This window comes from Camellia sinensis, chromosome 2 (assembly GCF_055761805.1).
Source record: "Camellia sinensis isolate YWXY chromosome 2, ASM5576180v1, whole genome shotgun sequence".
NCBI lineage: Eukaryota > Viridiplantae > Streptophyta > Magnoliopsida > Ericales > Theaceae > Camellia > Camellia sinensis.
This window is the reverse complement of record NC_138962.1, coordinates 56,247,650-56,267,658: the sequence shown is the minus strand read 5'-3', so window position 1 is coordinate 56,267,658 and position 20,009 is coordinate 56,247,650. Positions and strand designations below refer to the sequence as shown.

The following is a 20,009-nucleotide window of genomic DNA, read 5'->3' as shown; positions in this document are numbered from 1 at the left end:
ATATTATGAGAACAATCCGCATCTCTTGTGTTTGTAATTTACCCTTTATTTATTCAACAATGCTAGGTATCATGAAAAATCTTTCATGAAAATAATCATGAAAGCTTTGTGACCCTTGGATTACATTTAGAATAAAGCATTACACACTAATCAAGGTAATCTAAGGATCATAAATTTTTCATGATCATTTTCATGAAATTTTTTTCATGATCCCTAACTTTTCCCTTATTTATTTGTTGGAAATCATGTTTGAGGTTGATTAGCATTTTTCATTCGCAGCCAAACAAGCTACCAAAAATATATAAAAAGATTATGGATATTAGTTTCTTCCAAGGCTAAGCTACCAAAAGCTTATTGGATATTATGAGTTGGTTTTTTAATTTTTTAATTATTTTAATTTGAAATTAAAAAATTTTATTTAAAAAAAAATTATTTTAATTATTTTAACTTTTTAAGAGTAAAAAAATATAATAATTATAAGTGAAGTATGATATTTTATTTTATTAAATTAAAAAATCAATTTTATTTTTTTATGATTAAAATAGTCCCAAACCCAACTTAACCCGATCCATTTTTCCAAACGTAGCCAAAGTTCTGATGAAAAAAAAAAACAAAAAAAACGAAGCCAAAGTTCAATTAGTTGGTTTGTTGATCCAAGTCTCTCTCTCTCCAAGATGGGAAGTAGAGGGCAGTTAATGGAAGTTTGGAGACCAAAACTAAAGCAGGCATCACTACTCTGGTTCCATGGTTTCACAGAAGCTCTCTCTCTCCACAGAGTCGTCATCTACTGCCTCAGGTTCTCTCTCTCTCTCTCTCTCTCTCTCTCTGTGAATATATATATGTTATTGCTTCAGAGACACGCTCAATTTTTGACATTTTTCCATGTCTTATCTTCGTCAACTGAAGGTCGAGAGAGCTTGCGATCCGAACAGGGCAGTGTTTTATCTTAAACGGCTTGATTTTCTTAGGAAGGTTTCTCTCTCATCCTTCGTCTCTCTCTGATCACCCTATGGTTATATGTATGTATTTATATGCGTATGTATGTGTGATTTGTCCAAACGAATATATTTGCATTGTTTTTGAGGGTTTCGGATTCCAATTTGTGCTAGAATGTGTTTTGTTTGTATACAAGTTTTAATTTTTGTTAATTGTGGACGCTCACGATACCTTTTCAGTAGAATTGAATTAGCTTAAATGTGTTTGTGTTTGTTAATTTGTGAATCTGCATATTTACACTATTATTGGTTTTTATTCAAGTAACTCTCTCTCTCTCTCTCTCTATGTAGTTTATTAGTAATCAAAATTGATACTAGTGTATTTGAATTCTATAACATGATTTCTTAATTGGGTGATGCTGCAGTTTTAGGCTTTAAAAGTTTTTGCTGGACAGAGCTAGGGTTCTGGCCCTTTTGGTATTGTTTTCATTTTTTTTATGGGTTTTGTTTTTCTTGTTTTTGTCACAAAAATTGGGTTGGGGGGGGGGGGGGGGGGAATTGTTTGAAAAATTATCTTTTGTACCATTTTCAGTTTTTTAAATGTGTTTATGATTTTGTTTTGTTTTGTTTTGTTTTATTTATTTTTTCTAGAACTTCGAACACAATTTAAAATTGTTTTATGAAATTGGCCTATATATATATATTTTTAGGAAACATATTTCTAAAACAGTTCCATCAAATGCATTTTTGGCATCGGTTTATTTTTATTTTTATTTTTTGTATTCAAGAATAGAAGGCAATTTTTTGAATGATACCAAATGCACCCACTTTTATTGAAATTATTGTGTCTCAAAATTTTCTTATATTTTTCTCTTGAAGTCAACTAAACCCACATAAAATTACTTAATCATGCTTATTAAAATCCCCTGAGCTCAAATTGTCTCCATAGCAAGTGCAAAAAGACCCAAAAAATGCACATAAATTCCCAAGAAAAACTATTATTGATTTTATATAACCAATTGGCACTCTCTAAAATATAAGAAGAGTACCATCAACAACTTAAATCTTTTTCTAGTATCAAGCTAATGCAAAATATTACGAAATCTCTCAGCCTTATTGACTTGAATGATCAAAAGATTCATAAAAAATGAGTGAAGCAACAAACAACAATAGAAAATCTACTGCAGTTGGCTTATTTTGAGATTACTTCTGATAGATGGACATAAAACTCTTTTTATTTTATTTTTGATAAGTAAACCAATTTGTTACTGCAAGGCATCAAAATAGGTCCTTACACAAACAAATTTTTTTGAACCCATACATCAGCCGAAAAACCAAAAATCGATATGAAAATTAAAAAATGATCGAAGAGAAGGATATACCCCACATGTCACTTCACTTAAAAGGATGCTCGAAAAATGCTCTTAAATCTGTGAATTGGTTCTTTGAGACTAAAAGCCTGCCAATTTCTCAAAACAAACAGCGACGTCCTCTTGCAATTGTTCTTCTTGCAATTGTTCTTCCTTCTTTAACTCATTGTGATGCCCTTCCACTTGTTCTAAGTCTTCTTGATACTGGAACACTTAAGATAGACCAAACAACACCAGTAGGAGGGACCAAAATTCTCTAGTCACCCTTTTATAAATTAGAAGATGATCTATTGGCTCTCCATCTTCCTTTCACAAATGGCATCAATTTGAGAACACTTCCCTCTAGAATTGGCATTTTCCATGGGCACAAAGATCCCCTCCACAAAATGAATCTTAGAGTCCAAATTATATAAGAGATGGTCACAAATAAAATATGAAGGATTGAAAATTTGGGGAAGCTTGAAAAATGTGTATTAAACATAAAATTTATAGCTAATAGTGTAAGATTTTTGAATAACGTGTAATTGTGTTTGTAATACAAGAATACATCTGATTATACAGCAATCCTAACTCTAAGACTAAAAAAGAAAGAGAAGATTTACACAATCCCCCATAATCTCTCATAATATATACAAAATATATACTACCATATGTATAGATAATACACAAAATTATCACCAAGAATAGGTTCTACGTCATGTATTACCATATTATATACTTACCTTTGCTTTTATAAGTAATGTACACACTTTATCTGAATTTAGGATACACTAATATTCTTACAAATAGATTTGGTTATATATTCAAGTGGAAACAAATTGCTTTTCATACTCAAATTTTACTCCTATACCCCAAGAGAGCAACTTCGTTTAGTCCTTGCATAGGCTTGTTTCTTTTGTTGTCATCACATTTACAGATTTCTTTTATATCTGTCATTTAGTTGGTAAAAATTTATATTCATTATTCTTGTTAGTAAGGGTAGCCCTTGGTCCTTGACAAAGAAAAATGGCAAAAGAAGATTCATTTAGCTAACCTTACCTGATTAGGACACAAGACTTGGTTTGGTATTCTTGTCAGTATCGGTGATAGTTAGCTTTTGCTTTATATTATTGAGATTTATGTGCTAAGAGTTAATATTAATTTTTTTTTAATGTATCATTGTATCCTTTTGTTGGATTTTTGAATTGTGAATTTCAAACCATTTGTAGCGCTATCTGATATTTTTCATTACTTAATCTCTATCTCTTGCAGTATCTTTGTTCTAAAGTCTGTTATTATTCCAACACTACAATGGATATTACCTGATCAGTGCCCACAGACTGTTTCTCAAGAACCATGCTCATTTGATGGTATTTTAGAACTTTATTCTTCCTTGCGTCTTGGACTCCTACAACTCGTCTATGTGAGTACACACTTGACATATATCTTTCCATGGACTCTCTTATGTAGTTTTTATACTGTTATAAATGAGAAAATGTTTTGTACTAATTTTACCGACTGCCATTTAACTTATATTTTTGCTGGAAAATTTGCATTGGATGTGATAAATTTTCGTCTGTGTTATGAAAATCTTACTAGTTAGTTAAACGTACAAGGCTCGTTATATTGGAATATTCTTAATATCCAGTATTATTATTGTAATTTATGAGATTTGGAAGTTCCCCTTAGGTTACATGTGGATTTGAATAAATGTAATCATTTTACAGGCTGTAGCTGATTTATATGATGGATTTCTTGCATAAAACGTTATAGGCAATTACTTTCTACTAAGGAAACTAATTACGAAATCATGTAATCAACTTTAAATGGAGCAATTGTCAATATATCTATACTTTATATATCATCTCCTTGTGTGTTTTACTTTCTTCTAGTTTTCTTGAAGTATTCTATCCGATTCCTTTTATTGGGTAATGTTTCCTCATTTCTGTATAATATCTGTTTTTCTTTTCTCTGAAGGAATTTATGTTTTAGCTATAAAGTCCACTTTGCCTGGTTCTGATTAGTTCATTTGATTATTCTTTCAGGTATTATGGTTTTATCCATTGTACATATTCAGCTTTATTATAAGCAGCATGTGGTATGCCTCTTTCATTTTGATTTTCCTTTGTCGTTAAATTTACTTCATGTAGTTTATTTCCATGTAGTTTAGTGACTTAGGTCTACGCTAAAGCAAAGACAAGATGGGATGGTTACTGCATCTGTATTGGTGTTTTTACCACGGGGTTCCAATGTCATATTGATTTGTTTATTTGAGCATGATGGCCTTTGGTACTAATTGAATATTTTTCTTTTTGCCAGCTAACCTGTCACGAATTGTTCTTTACTCGACCATACCCATTCACATTAGATCAACAATCGAAGTAGTTGAATTTTATTTATAGGCTAGGTTACATCCATCAAGACAACTAAACTACTTTTCTCATACACGTTATCTGGTGCAAGATGCTTTCTTGGTGACTTCTAACATTGCATACATCAACCGCTTTATCCTTACATGCATAAAAGAGAATTAAGTAATGGAAGACAAGTGCGAAGAATGCTGTCCTACAATAGATCTAGAAATTAATGTCAATAGCAGGCTTTGTGATGTGAAGAGTTGGCTATGTTTTGAAGGGAGTGAACACTGGAAATTCAGGAAAATTCCTGCTGGACTTTTGGGACTGCAGTTGGGTATTTAAAATTAGGCAGATCGGGAATAAAGTAGGAATTTTGTGGCTGTTTGGGTAATGTGTACCATACATGTGGACAGTAGCTAGGCTGAGTTTTTAGTTTTTTGGGTATTAGGTTAAGAGGTCTGAGGAGCATAGGATTTAGGCTTGTCAAATAGTATTTTAAGTGTAGGAGAAGGTTAACAATGTCTAATTTTAAGTTCAGAAAGACCTGATATTGTATAAATTAAAAGAAAAATGAAGAGAAGAAGAAGAAGAAGCTAGGCATCGCTTTCAAATTCCCTAAGGCATCAAGCCTGGGGATCAAACTACAGCACACATTTAGAATCTTTAGAATCACAAATAGGATTTGAAGAAGTTCATAGCTATGTAAGAAGTTTAGTCCTTCCATGCTTTTGGATCCCTTGACTTCTTACTTGACATCATGGAGTGATGGAGACTATGTCCTCAATTTGCAGAATGTTGGAATACTATACGATTTAATATTGTTTCATCCAGATCTACAATTTTGCAAGTATGTCTTAATCCAGGTACAATGACATTGCTAAGTATGGTTTTCTTGCGAATGCAAAATCTGGAAATACTGTTACTGAGCTATCGAGCTCGCCGAAAGCAACTCAGACGGATAAACCTACTGACCTTGGGGGGTAAGTTTCCAAATTAGACTCTTTTGATGGTTTATAAACACAGACATAACTACTAATCAGGTGTTACATTTAAATATAAGAACTATGTTTGGGTTATTTGTGACATTCAACTCCTGAAAAATTTATTTTCCTCAGAGTTATGATTGGAATAGCTGAACAGGTCTATTCAGTCCTCCTCTTGAATGTATTCTTCCTAGAGGTGAAACAGATCTTTGTATATTATTTCTTTATCAGTTTGATTATTTATTGTTTTTCCATCTTGGGACATTTTATTTGAACTTATTGCCATTTAGTTACAATTTAAAGATACCTAAAATTCTTTTAATATTGTGTGCAGGTTTTTGTTACAGGATATATACCTTATATTGGGAAGGTGCTGAATTTCTTACTTCTTTCTTGGATGTATGCTTACTACTGCTTTGAGTATGTGGTGGATTTGTCTGACGTTTTCTTTTTAATTTTTCTATATATATTTTTTATTATTTATAATGTTGCACCTGGTATTAGCTAGATAATAGCTTATTGACTCTATATAACTTCTAGGTACAAATGGAACTTCTCTGGACTGAGTTTGGACAAAAGACTTGATTTCTTTGAATCCAACTGGGCATTCTTTGCTGGTTTTGGTAAATTTTCTTTTTCATATGAGTTGACTGCAATCTGGTTAGTTTCTGTTGACCTCTCTCTGTTGGCTGTGCAGCTACTTCAAACAAAAAACAACATACATGATTGTTGTTTTTATGTAGCAATCCACTTTCGATTATTCATTTCTTTGTACTGTTACATAGTAAAACTGATAACCGGCAATGTTCTCACTCACATATTGAATATTGAACTCAAGTAGTTCAGATGAGGTTATCATGAGATTTTGAAGTAGTTGGCATCATTCTCTAGAAGTTGGACTTTGATAAGGTTAAATCACGTATCACATTTATATCTATTTCAACTCTTTGTTGTTGGCTACATAGTATGTGAAAAAACAGGGGTGTAACAATAATGATTTGAAATCAAAACCATATTTTTATCTACTGACAGCAATTTCATAAAATGAGCAGCCAAAGCTTGACATTGTTTTTTTGGTTGTATGATACAAATAATATTAGGAACTCTGTTGCAGCAGTGTCTCAGTTTGAACTTTGGAATACCTGGAAATTTCTGGAAACAAAAAAAGAACAACAATTTGTATTTAGATATAAATCTAAAAAATGTTAACAGTGTTTTAGAGGTCAATATTCTTCTTGTTACTAAAACAAGAAGCCTTGTGGAAGATGGTAAGTTGGAGTCAAACTTCTTTTTTGAAATTATGTTTAATATAATGAGATAAGAACATATATGCATCCATATATGAAAATGCATATAGACTTCATAGACTTCCAAATCCTTTCTTTGTAAGATTGGAGTAAAATATCATAATGACACATTAAAATAAAGACACAACTAGAGATTGTAGGTTGTTTTTGAAGTCACGCTATGGAGTGATCTAGGCATGTAGGACTTGAATCTTGATTTTAAACAAGAAGATAATTAGTAAAATCTGGGCTAGTCAGTGTTAAAATATAAAATAAGCTGGAAGTAGTCGGAACTTCAAAATTTCGTTGGAAAATGCTGGAATAAATCATTCTTGGGAACTACTTATACTTTGATTCACATGTGCAGGACAAAAATCTGTCTTTAAACATTCCTATGATTATTGTTGTTAAGTCACCAATTTTTTTCCAAAAGCCTAAGCTATTAGGAAATGGGCCCAATAATGTATTTCAAGCTATTCAACACCCTCCCCGACATGCAACCCCGTCTTGCACGTGGAGAGAAACAAAGAACCAAACAGAAGGAGAAGCAAACAACCAAACAAAGAAGAAAAAATCAAATGGGGACCAAATACCAAATGCCAATATGATCTCTCTCAACCTGAGCTCTAATGCCATGTTAAGTCACCAATTTTCCCAAAAGCCTATGCTATTAGAAAATGGGCCCAACAATGTATATCAAGCTACTCAACAGTCACTTCCTAAAGTTATGTTTATAATTGAATTACATAATTTTGATAGATCGAGCATGTTTTGCATAAGGCGAATTGGAGACAATGGATCCATGTTGTCCATCCCAAGTGGTTGAGATTAAATTAAAGACTAGTTGAGTTGGGATTTATTTATTTTGTTTTGTTAGATTTATTGAGTTTTTTGAAAATCAAGCTTAAGGAGTGGAGTATTGATGTTTTGCCATATTCTTTTAATAGCTATTAGATTAGTTTTAAATAAAAAAGAAAGTAGTGATTTCTTGCAAGCATGGTGGATTTTGTATTTGTTCACAAAATTAATAGTCATAATCTTAATCTTCTTGAGCCCCTCCCTTATTCAACCCTTTGGAATCAAGGTTCTTGATCATTTATTCCCTGGTGGTTTTCTAAGCTTCTAATCTTAGTAGTAGGAAACTCCTATGGGGCCTCACTCCTCGCTCTGGAACCTTGCTCTTGCTCTGGCTCCAACCTTAAGCTCTTCTATAAGGCCCTTGCTACCCCACCCCCACTCCCGCCTCTGCCCCCATCTCTGCTCTCGCTTTGTGTAACTATGCTTCTGATATCTACAAATACAAACAACACTCTTAGTGGTGCCTCAAAACTAACATATTTGCCTTCATCATGCTGTGTTCTTTATGAAGTGAATATTTGCTGAGTATCACAAACCAAATTCTCTTAAATGAATTTATGATGGGGAAATTATCATTAATACATGCATCCTTCATGTGCATTTGCCTGTTCACTTTATTCAGGGTGTTGTGGTTGTATGTTGAACTGAATTATGTCCTTTTCTAACTTCTCAGGAAATCCATGTATTCTGGCTATTTTCTTTTTCTCTCCTCTTGTGAGCTATGGGGTCATGGCTATACTCTTTCCACTGGTATATTTTAACTCTCTCTATCTCTCTCTTCTCTTTGTGTTTAGCATTGCTGCTTGTTCACATTCTTTCTTAATATCATTAGTTGTTTTTTCTGTGCTTTCTGTTCTTGCACCTAATCATTCCATAAATACACATCATCTATAGTTTGATTTTATACTTTTAATCATAGTGTATTGCTGCTTGGTATGACATGATGGAATGCATCATCATTATATAGTTCTGGAAGATAAATTTGATTAGTTTAATAATTTAGTTACTTTTGAGGTTGGCAAAACCCTATTTATATCAAACTAGGATTTATAAATATGGAACAATTTTTTGGTTATAGACATGTAGTGGAGAATGTTAGCTGCAGTAGCCAGTTATGGTGGCAAGGATTTAATTTTATCAAGTGTGATGTTACTCTTATACTGGCATGTGTTGATCATTTCGTTTTATTCATTTTTTCTTTTCAGCTCAATTTTCTAATATATATGGAGGAGGTCAATGCCACCATAGATAATCAACTCAATTTATTGATTTGGAGGAAGATTTATGTGATATTAAAATATGTGTATTCATTAAATTCTAAAATAGACAACAAAGGAAAGAGAAGAAACTATGTTCCTTGTACAAAATCTTTCCTTTAAAAATGAGGTTGCACATGAACTCTGTTCTTGTATTTATCGATTATTCTGATGCTATTCTGGAGATAAAGAAACTACAGTTGGGAATCAGGCATGCTTGTGGAAGAATATTGATCTCAAAAATGAAAAACTTCGCTCCAGTAAAGAGATTACCAAGTCTGGCTCCAGGCAATTGAGTGTGTTGATAGAGCAGGTTGGATGTAGGCCTAAACTTTGCGTTATTTCCAGATAGTGACTACCCTTGGACTCGACCTGCATTTTCATGCTTGGCAGGTTGGCAGTATTGCACCAAGTGAAGCCCCTTTCCCAATATATATCTATATAGGATCCTGCTAAAACCACGCATGAATTTTATGGTGCCATGCACATTTTCACGTATTTCCCATATTGCCCTTTATTGTTTTGTTTTATCAACTGATGGTTGTAGTTCCGATGGCGCCAATTCTTTCAAATTTAATCCAAACCCTCTCTCCTTTCCTGTTTTCAATGGTTGTTCATCTTCTTCACAATTGTACAAGCGTAATACAAAATCTAAATCCTATAGATATAAGTATTTATCAAAAAAAAAAAAAAATCCTATAGATATAAGCATCAGATCTCAACAATAGATTCTCAAATTAAGAGCTGCATGATGCTCTTGATGATACAAATCAGAACTCTTAATCCACAATGTTAAGACCTAATTAAAAACAACCATTGGAACTTCGAAGAGAATCTTGAAGGAAAGAGAAATGATCAATTAGCGGTGTACGACCAGGATTGGAACTGAGTCGAACCAAGAACACAAGACGAAGAAACTGTGGAACGGCCGTGAGAGGGAACAAGGGGTTTGTATTTGAAGAGAAATGAAGAGGGAAAGTTCTGCATTACTGTGTAAAATATGGATCTGGATCTTTTCTGTTGAAACCATATGATCTCCAGTCATATGCCTATCCCCATCATTGGTGAGAGAGAAAAATTGGGCTCTCTAAGAGGTGGCTTTTCTTTTCAAGGGTGGGAGAGTGTTTACTAGTGTGAGAAAAAGTAAAAAACAGAAGTGACTGGAAGAATGACAAGTCCTGGTTTGGAGAGAAGTAGAGGAGAGGATAAAATATAAAAAATAAAGAAAGCAAGTGGAGTAGAGAGAGTGCCGGAATGGTTGGGGGTTAAAATGTTACAGCATACTAATTTGTGCGGAAGCATACAAATAATGCATGTCATTAATGGTTTCCATATATATATATATATATATATATATATTCCTGATAATTTTCTGAAGAAAGAGAATTTGTTTTATAGTAAAAGAATTCAGGATACCTAGACTTGCTTCCTGGTTGACTTTCACCAGTTTTTCGGTACACACTCTACAGTCGTGAGTGGTCTATATCTGTTTAGTAGCTATCTTTTGAACTATATGTTTGCTATCTTTGAATCTTTATCTATTTTATTCTTTAGCTACAACTACTTTCTAAGCTTAAAGAAAGTTGTTTGCAGTCTTGTGGGATACCATTTTCTCTACAATTAGTATCCTCCCTAGAAGGGAAATAATATACTTTTATATGCTTTTGCATCAATACTAGTGGTAACAGTTGTTCTTTGTAGTTTGTTCTGACAGCGTCAGGCTCAGATGCTGACAAGCTCATTACTTCTCAAAGAAGAAAATGGGACGGTGCAGGTTTGCGAAGGCTTCCAATATTTTCTGTCGCAGATTATTTGTCGTAAGCTACAGTTTCAATGCTAATCCCTTGTCCTAAAATATTTAACTGTAGGAGCTTTTTAATATATTTAATCATGTAAGTCTGTAGAAATCTTAGATTTCATTTTTCATCTTGGCTATATTTATCTGGTAAAGTTTTTCAGGACGTCGATTGGATCGCTTGGTGAATATTTTTCTTTTTAAGTAGTGAAGGTGTCTCAGCAGAAACAGTTTTATGGTGTTCTGTTCTTGGAAGAAAAAAAAAATGTTAAAGAAAACTGACATCCCTACCCTTATATTGTTTACTCCAAAGTGCATAATTTTGTTGTTCAGAGGAAAGCGAATTGGGAAAAATAGGTCATATCTTCGGTTATTTTTAATAACATGTTTGTTTGCTTACGTGGAGATACACAATGACATTCCCATACCGAGGCTAGTTTTTCACTGAACCTAAGTGCACTTGTCGATAGTGAAATTCTGTATCTGTCACAAGAATGAACGGATGCGGTGCCTTTAAAAATCGTGTCGCTGTAAACATTGTCTCTGTAGCAATTGATAATTATTGACGGCAAAATTCTATACTAGTTTGAAAATGAAGGGATGGGTCACTACTCTATCTCAGTTTTGGGTGGGATAGGGATGCATGTTTCATTTCGTTTATTTACTCGCTCTGATGGTGTGGAATAAACAGGTTAAATGAATTTAAGGCTTCGGCTACCATCCAGATTTTATTCCAAATTTTACAGAGTACTACATGATTGTCCAGTTAGGCTTTTGGTAGTCTCTGACTGCTGGCCGGTCATTAGTCTATCTCAGTTTGGAATGGGATGAGGTCGTGACTGATGGTGGTGTTCTTAATTATTGAAATCGCTTGATTCGGCTTCTTTGTTCTGTAGGATGCGAGTCTTGTCTTTCTTCCCCTTGGAACCTCGAGAACAAATTCAAGACAAGGCACTCTGAGAAGTGACTCCATGTGGCACACAAATTAGTATGTTGAATGTGAACATATATTATATATGTATATATTGTGTTATAATTTTTTATTTTGAAAACCGCTTCGCTCTTGGTTTACTGCCTTAATTTTTAAAATCTGGCCGTGCATATTTTTTTATTTGTCTCTGTTTTGTGGAGCAGTTTACCTGTGGTTGCCAAATTGTTGCTTTGAGATGTTCTGCCTCTTGTTTACATAAAAGTGCAGCACCTCAAGGTAAAACGAAAATATTGTTCTGTATCTTTGTATATATTAATTATTCTTAATGTCCAACGTTATGGGATTAAGACAAATATTTATATTTCTTAACATATGGTCACATAAAAGCTTTTAACTGTGAGAGTTTTATGCATAATTATATAGAAACTGAATTGTTGGACAACTTGTTTGGTATATTTTATACATTTACCAAAGTATTAAGTGCTCGGTGCCGGTATTTTACACATTTAGGAAAGTCCATTTAATGTAGGTTACATATGAAAAATTATTCAATAATTTCGAAGTATTACGTGTCTGTACTCTCTAACTAATTATCATTCAATATGTCCCTTTATGTTTTCTAATTACTCAACACAATATTCCACCTACTTACCTTTTCTACCAATCATAATATTATGGAATATCACGTGTTTATACTTCGAGATTACTAAATAATTACCCATTTCATATATATCAGAAACAAGTGTGGTATAAATTTTGATAATAAATATAATTTGTATTATATAAAATTTTAAGCATCTTCTTACAAATAGGCTAAAATTTTAAAGTTTAAATATGTAGGGAAATTCTATTAAACCCATCCCTGCCATATGCATCTCTAAATTATGATCAATTTTTTTCTTTGGTTATGACTTATGAGATTTTTGGTTATGTCTTATGTGTTGTTTGGTTATGATTTTTTATTTTAGTTATAACTCAGAAATTATAAAATTATAAATCTTCATTCTTTAATTATAAGGTTCATATAATATTTTCCAAATATACTTATTATTTAATTTTAAATATTGAATGCTGATTTTTTACCCTATCTTCTTATTATATTCACTATGTTTGGTTCTATTTTCTTTGAATTATTTTTCAAAAAGTAATTTGAAAATTCTATTATGAAAAAGGATCTTTGTTTAGTTTTTAAAAAAATGTATTATTGCAAATTCAAGTTTTCCTTCAATTTAAGGAGACAATTTTGAAAAAAAAATGTCACATCAAAAAATACTCTCATGACAATTATATATATATATATATATATGTACATAATATATATGCATGAAAATATAGCATTCGTTTGGCATGTCAGGTTTTTTATTTTTTTGACTATTTTAGCTACAAAAAGACAATAAGCTTTTTAATCCAATAAGACAAAACGTCACATTTAACCTATAATTATTTCATTTTTTATTTCACAAAAATCAAAAAATCTTATTCCAAACGAGGCTTTTTAGTTCCATATTAAAATAACAAAAAAGTTAACCCACATCCCAAACGAACCCTATATAATTTGGTATGTAGCCATTTATGGGTACATATTCTAGCATTAAATGTGTGATTTTATCATAAAATTTTCACTCATTTCAACTACAAAAAATGTAAAAAAAAAATCCAAATTAGCACTAAAAAAATTCTTACATAGAATTAAATTTTCATAAATGTTATGCAGAAAATTTATTTTATCACAAAGTATTATGACATTAACACAAACATGTGTAACCTCGTCAGAAATTGGCATAAGAAAATGTCTAAATTTTTTGTATTTGATGTTACAAAAGTTTGTAAATTAGTTACGATTTTTTTTAATGCCAATTTGTTAAAAAAATTACGTTTTCTGTAGTTGAAATGAGTGAAAATTTTATAATAAAGTCACACATTTAATGGTTAGATATGTACTCATAAATGAATACATACCAAATTATGTTATCATACATATATAGCGTATACAATATATATATATATATATAAAACAAATATGAGATTATTTTTTGATATGACAATTTTTTTTTTTAATTGTCTCTCCCTTTAAATTAGAGGGAAACTTGAATTTGAAAAGTGTGTTTAATTTTATGAATAATCAAACTAGTATTCTAAAATTTTTAAAAAACTGAATTTGAAAAATGAGAGGGAGATTTGCACTGAATAATGGGTCGAGTTACGGCAGCACGGGATATGGTGTTGGGCCTTGCGAGGGCCAAAGACCATGTACCTGACCGAACTAAACCAACGCGGCTCTCCGGTCCATTACGTTGGGCCGAGCAAAGCATCGACTAGAATATTGAGGCGTGCAGGTGCTTAACTGAGCTATTATTCAGCGAAATCCGATGTTTGGTTAGATCCCGCACTGATGCGTCAGGCCGAACTACGGATAGTCCGATCTGACGTAGGGCCGAGATGTCCTGCGAGATAGCAGGGCGAGGCCGAGATGCCGAACTGCACACCCTGCGATCGGTCAATTCGGATGGACCGATGTATTATAGCTCGGCCATCCCAGTCTGTTGTGATGTCTGCTTCTTCCAAGTGATAACTCGGTTGTGCAAGCCACCTGGACCAATGGTGAAAAGGGGAAACTCCACTCCTGGTATGCGTCAATACCGTTTGGCGGTTCGACAAACACTGTTTGGAAGTTTTGGTCTCTACACGTGTAAGGAAGGTAGAAGGGATCACAACCGCCTGCCCAGAGAAGGACAGTAAAGGTAGTGCGTCCATAATCTCTAAGGCTGCATGGCCAGCCTAGAAAAGGAGAAACGTGGAGACGTTAGAGGCAAGCAATCTGAAGGAATTCCCAATTCTCTCTCTCTAGATTGCTCTCTATTCTTCTTCTTCTCTAAGTGTGCTGACTTGATCATCAGGGGGTTTATCCGGCAACACACCGCCGGGCAGCTCACCATATTTTGGTTTTCAGGTTAAGCTACGTTACGTGAAGATTGGGTTCAAGAAGTATGGAGAACTGAAAGTATTTCACCCCCGTATAATTGGTGTCGTCTGTGGAAAAAACTTTGGCAGACAAATCTTGCTCTCTGAGCTTCTTCAGTCGTTTCCCATGGCAAACAACGATGAAACACCGCTGTTTGTTGTCGACGATATCACACCAGAGTCTGTCCGACGGAGAGATGGCCCTCCTACTATTCCGACCATGGTGGGCCTGGAGACCTCTTCCAAAGGTGAGCGAGACAAACGTGCAAGGAGCACTGAACATTCCAAGAGTCCAGAGGGTCGTCGATGATGAGGAGAGTCACATACTCAGCACCTGGAGCACAAACTTAGAGACCAGGACGCCTTCATTCGGAAGATGGCGGCTGAAATGGAGACGCTGAAGTGCCAAATCAAGGGGAAGGGTGTTGCTGGAGTGGGTAACCACAGTGAGTGCACCCCGCCCCATCACTTTGATAGTCGTCGCCAAGATGGGACGCCGTATCTCTCTATTACCAGAAGCTATGGAGTTGGAGACTCCGATCCACCAATGGAAAGATCTTACACTCGCGATAGCAGTTACCGTCCATCGCGTCCGTCGACGACGTCGAGATACTCTTACTTCGCCCGTTCGGGGGACCTAAGGGATGTGTTTGTAACGACCCCATTACATATAATAATTAGTACTTGATTAATTAAGAGGATTTGAAATTTAATTGCCGAGTATTATAATTTAATTTGGGATTTATGAGAATTCTAGGATCTGATTCATATATGATTCTATTAAAGAGTTATTTTGAAATTAGAAATTAAGGGTCCAAATGGCTTAAGGAAGTAAAATTGAGAAGTTGAATCAATTTAATTTTAATTACGGGCCCATTTGGGAGTTTAATTAAATATTCAATTCAGTTTAGTAAAATTGAGATTCGATTAATTAGGTCCTAATTGGAGTTGATTAAGTCATGAGGATTGAGAATTGTGGTTATTATAAATTAAATTTAATTATGATGTGTCCAATTTGAATATGTAATTTATTGATAAAAATTTGAGTCTGATCAGAAATTGAAGGCCTAAATGATTTGGGAAATCAAAATTGATAATGAAAATAAATTTAATTTAATATTTGGAGCCTTTTGGGAGTCTGACTAAAAATCTGATTCAGATTGATAAAATTAAATATAATTAATTGGGCCTTAATGGAAGTCAAACTAAACTTATTAAATTATGTGGGACTTATGATTTGTTATAATTAATGTAACTATTTGTTGATCAAGATTTATTAAGATTAAGTGTTAATTAAATTAACTCTACACATAAATTAATTTGTGGAAGAATCTAGAATTAAAGGGTGTAAATGAGCATGGGTGTATTCAGCAAATTAGTGGGTGTGTATATGTGTGTGCACGTGTAAGGCTGTGGTCAAAAGGTGAACTGTGCATGTGTGTGCTGGTGAGTTCAAGATGAGGGTAATTTCCTTGGGGCCAAAACACACATTCAGTGAAGTGAAGAGAAAGAGTTAAGGGAATTTAGAGAGAGAGAGAAACAGCCGAGAAAGAGGGAGAGTGTAAAAAAAAAATTCTTGGAACTCATTTGCTGGAAATTGAGTAGGAAAGCTAAGAGAAAAGCTAGGGAAAAGTGGAGAAGTGAAGAAAAGTTCAAGAATTGGCCAAGAAATTCATCAATTTGAAGACTTAAGGTAATAAATTGAGACTTAAATTTTGTAGATAATTTACTCACAAGCTGAAATTAAAGGGTAATTGGGTTTAATTTCATGACATAAGAAAGGAATGTAGAAGGTTTGAGTTAAGTTTGATAATTAAGAAATTGGTGTTGTGATTAAATATTTGAGTTTGATTTTCTTCATCCGTCACATATTTGAAGTTTATCATTACATGCATTGTAAATTTTCAAGATTTTAGAATTTAATTCATATTTTAAAGTTTATGAACTTGAGATTAAATTGTGATATAAATTAAGAAGTCAAATTATAAATTGAGCTTGATAATGGAAAAATTGGTTGGATTTGATAAATGTTTTATACATGCATCATGGATTTTGAGGAATTTAAGGTAAACAATTTCATGTTTTGAAGAGAAGAGGGAAGAAATTTTATAAGAAAAATTAAGGTAGCGTTTGGTAGAGTTTTGTAAATGTGATTTGAGAGTATGAGTTGTATTTTGAGTTTGTGTGTTGTGGAGTTATGATTTGAGTGTAGAAAATTTGTTTGGTAAAGAGTTTTGAAAATAGTTTTGGAAAAGAGGTTTGATTTGAGTGGGGAATTATTGATGTGACATTTGATATGTGATACAAAAATTTACAACTCATAACTAAACATACAATTCAAAATTATTTTAAAGCACATAAAAAATTAAAAAAATTTCAGAAAATATTTTTTCCGATTATATAAATCAATTGCAAAAAAAAAAAAAAAAAAAAAATTATTGTTCCGGACAGCCGGCCGGTCAACCGGCCGGACGTCCCCTTAGCAAAAATTTTGAAAAAAAAAACAGAGCAAAAGAGCGGCTGAGACAGATTTGGTACAGAGCTCTCAGCAGAGCTTTTGAAACGTGATTACAAAATCCTAAACAAACATCATACTGAAACACAGGTGTAGAATCACGTTTCAAAAGCACAACCAAACACAGCCTAAGTTTATGGAAATTTTGGCGTTAATCCTAAAGTTAGACAAGTTCTTGATTTTACTATGAAAGACAGGAATTGGTTTAATTTTAATTTAAAAGTTTTATTTAAATTAAAGAGTATGAGTTTATGAAAGATTAAACATTGATTTAATTTTGAATATAGAAAATTAATTAGTTTTAATCTCAATGTCACACATGCAAATACTTTCCTAAGAGTCATATAACTTCAATTTCATGTACATTAAAAGGAATTAGTAAAATGGTGTAGAAATTGAATTAGATTCAAAATCATAGAAGTTAATTTGAAAAGAACCATTTTGGGTTTGAATTTATTTTTCTTATATGAAATTGAGTTTCAATCACACATGCATCATGAATTTGCAAGAGTTTTAGGAGCCTAATTCATGTTTTAAAATTTGTGGGTTTGATGGGGAGAAAATGAGTTAAAACTAAATTTGGACAAGTGGAGCATGATTTTGAATAAATGATTTCTAATTGAGAGTGTTTACTAAATTATACAATGATTCTCCATTTTTGTGTACCAAAATACATATTTTGAGGCTTTGAACATCAAATTTGAACTTCAATTACAATTCTAGAAATTTCAGAATCTACGCTGTCCGCTCGAGCGAGGAAAGTCTCGCTCGAGCGTGAAAATCGAGCTCTTAGAAGTTTTTCAAACTTTATAGTCCGCTCGAGCGACCAAAGTGGCGCTCGAGCGGAGACCCCATTTTCAGCATATTTTGAAAAGTTACATTTAGGTCACATTTTTATTCTCATCTCTTTCCGAAGCATTCTGGACATGATTTATGATTCAATAAAGATTAATAAGCTACCAATCACATAGATTAGTTAGTTAAAGAATGAATTATTGATCTAGTGGTAATTGTTTAAGAAGCCAAGTAAAAGATCAATCTATTTGGAAGAAGGACTTAGTAATGAAAGAATATGTGAAATAAGAACCTGGCTTATTTGAATGAGAAAGAATCAGTATAGTAGAACTTCGGACTATTTAGACGGAAAAAGACTAGAAAAGTCAAGTTTGATCAAGGAAGGTATTTCAACGGGTTTATGTTATGTGCTTGTGTAGGTCACGCGCCATTGTCTGCCTGGTTTATCTGATATGTCCAGTTTGTGTGATTTGCTTCTACAACTATCTGTGAGTAATAACTTAGTAAAGTTATGTTCAACTGTATCTATTTTCTGTGTGACAAAATGAGATCTGTTTCCTGAAATGATATATTCTGTACAATGAATAATTGTCCAATTTCTGTTATGTATTCGTGACATCCTTAGCATCATGTGATATCTGTTGGCTGTTACCTGGTATCGGAGGTTCCTTTATGGAACTTAATTCTGTCAGCACTCTATTACCCGTATCGGAGGCCCCGTCATGGGGGCTTAGCGTATCTCTACTCTGTTACCCGGATCTGGAGGTTCCTTTATGGAACTGGTTATTCGTAACCCTCACGTGTCTGTATCTACTCTGTTAATGCTAATGGATGTATCACGTATATTTAAGCATACCTCATGATTTCTGTATATGATCTGGACAAATTATGAATTTGATATGAAACTGAATTATGATTTCTGAATCTGTACGGACTCATTCATTGAAACCCCTTTACTCTGTTATTGTTCACTGAGCTTTCGCTCACAGTTTATATTATGTATGTAGGTGAGCCGGCGCGTGATCAGGGCCAGAGTTGACGGCCTTCATTTCTATTTTTGTCAGCCAACCGTTGTGCCTCCTGTGGAGGTTCCGGATATGTCAAGTGATTGTTGCTATGTGATTTAAAGTTTTAGTTCTGTTTTCTTGTTTGGTTAAACAAGTCTTGTGTATTTTGTAAAAGAGGCTAAGTCCTTTTTGTCTGATCTGTATATATATTATGACGTAGGGACGATGTGTATACATGTATATAAAAAATTAAAATTTTTCTATCTCATATAAGTCTGCACAGCTCAATGGACGTTGTATATTTGTTATTTGCTTTTTCTAGCCCCTAATATTATGTTAATCTGTCTCAGAGGCCTTCGGTAATCTCAGGATTACTAGCTGGTTACGATGCTAAACCTATAGGGGCGGGTTTGGGTCGTGATAGTGTTGGAGGAGCGAGCTCACCGTAGAGAGATCCAAAGATTGCTGGTGTTGCAAAGGCTGAGCCCCCAAAACCGTTGCAGTGAGGAAGTGGCGATGCTGGCACCTAGAATGATAGCCCCAGCGCCGATAGACAGAGAGCTAGCAAGACTTACCGTTACTCCACTGTCCCCAGAGATCGAGAGCATACCACTCCCTGCCAGATTCCACCAACTTAAGTTCACGCTGTACGACGGCAAGACGGATCCATACATGCACGTGAGTCATTACCGGCAAGTAATAACTGGCCACCGGCGCAATGACGCCTTGATGTGTCTCATATTCCCAGCAAGTTTGGGAGAACTGGGCCTGAAGTGGTTTGAAAAGCTTCCAGAGGGGAGCATCGAAGGGTGGCAGCAATTAGCAGAGCCCTGTGTCACCAGGTTCAAGACCAATACTCGAACACCGAAGGAGGTCGATCACCTTCTGAGCATTAAGATGGAGTCTGGAGGTTCTTTAAAGGCATACAATGCCAAGTATTGAGAAACCTACAATGAGATCCTCGATTGTCCCACCAATCTG

At 33.9% G+C, this 20,009-nt stretch overlaps 1 protein-coding gene across 6 annotated transcripts; it reads left to right on the top strand.

Moving 5' to 3' along the window:
• Positions 1 to 536: 536 nt before the first annotated feature.
• On the top strand, positions 537 to 19,299 carry LOC114289393 (etoposide-induced protein). 6 transcript variants are annotated; one of them, XR_014360966.1, is made up of 14 exons: positions 571 to 796; positions 907 to 972; positions 3,557 to 3,707; positions 4,330 to 4,382; positions 5,505 to 5,621; positions 5,757 to 5,820; positions 5,959 to 6,044; positions 6,165 to 6,247; positions 8,442 to 8,518; positions 10,726 to 10,841; positions 11,716 to 11,807; positions 11,954 to 12,026; positions 18,441 to 18,509; positions 19,029 to 19,299. XR_014360966.1 is itself a non-coding variant. In XM_028233119.2 (12 exons), exons 1-11 carry the CDS (start codon positions 675 to 677, stop codon positions 11,777 to 11,779), a joined length of 999 nt encoding a protein of 332 aa, XP_028088920.2. In that variant the 5' UTR covers positions 571 to 674; the 3' UTR covers positions 11,780 to 11,807; positions 11,954 to 12,103. The 6 variants fall into 6 exon arrangements, 3 of the variants coding, with proteins under 3 accessions (XP_028088918.2, XP_028088920.2, XP_082770588.1); XR_014360968.1 differs by having other exon boundaries at positions 11,951 to 12,026; XR_014360967.1 differs by lacking the exon at positions 18,441 to 18,509.
• The last annotated feature ends 710 nt before the right edge of the window (positions 19,300 to 20,009 follow it).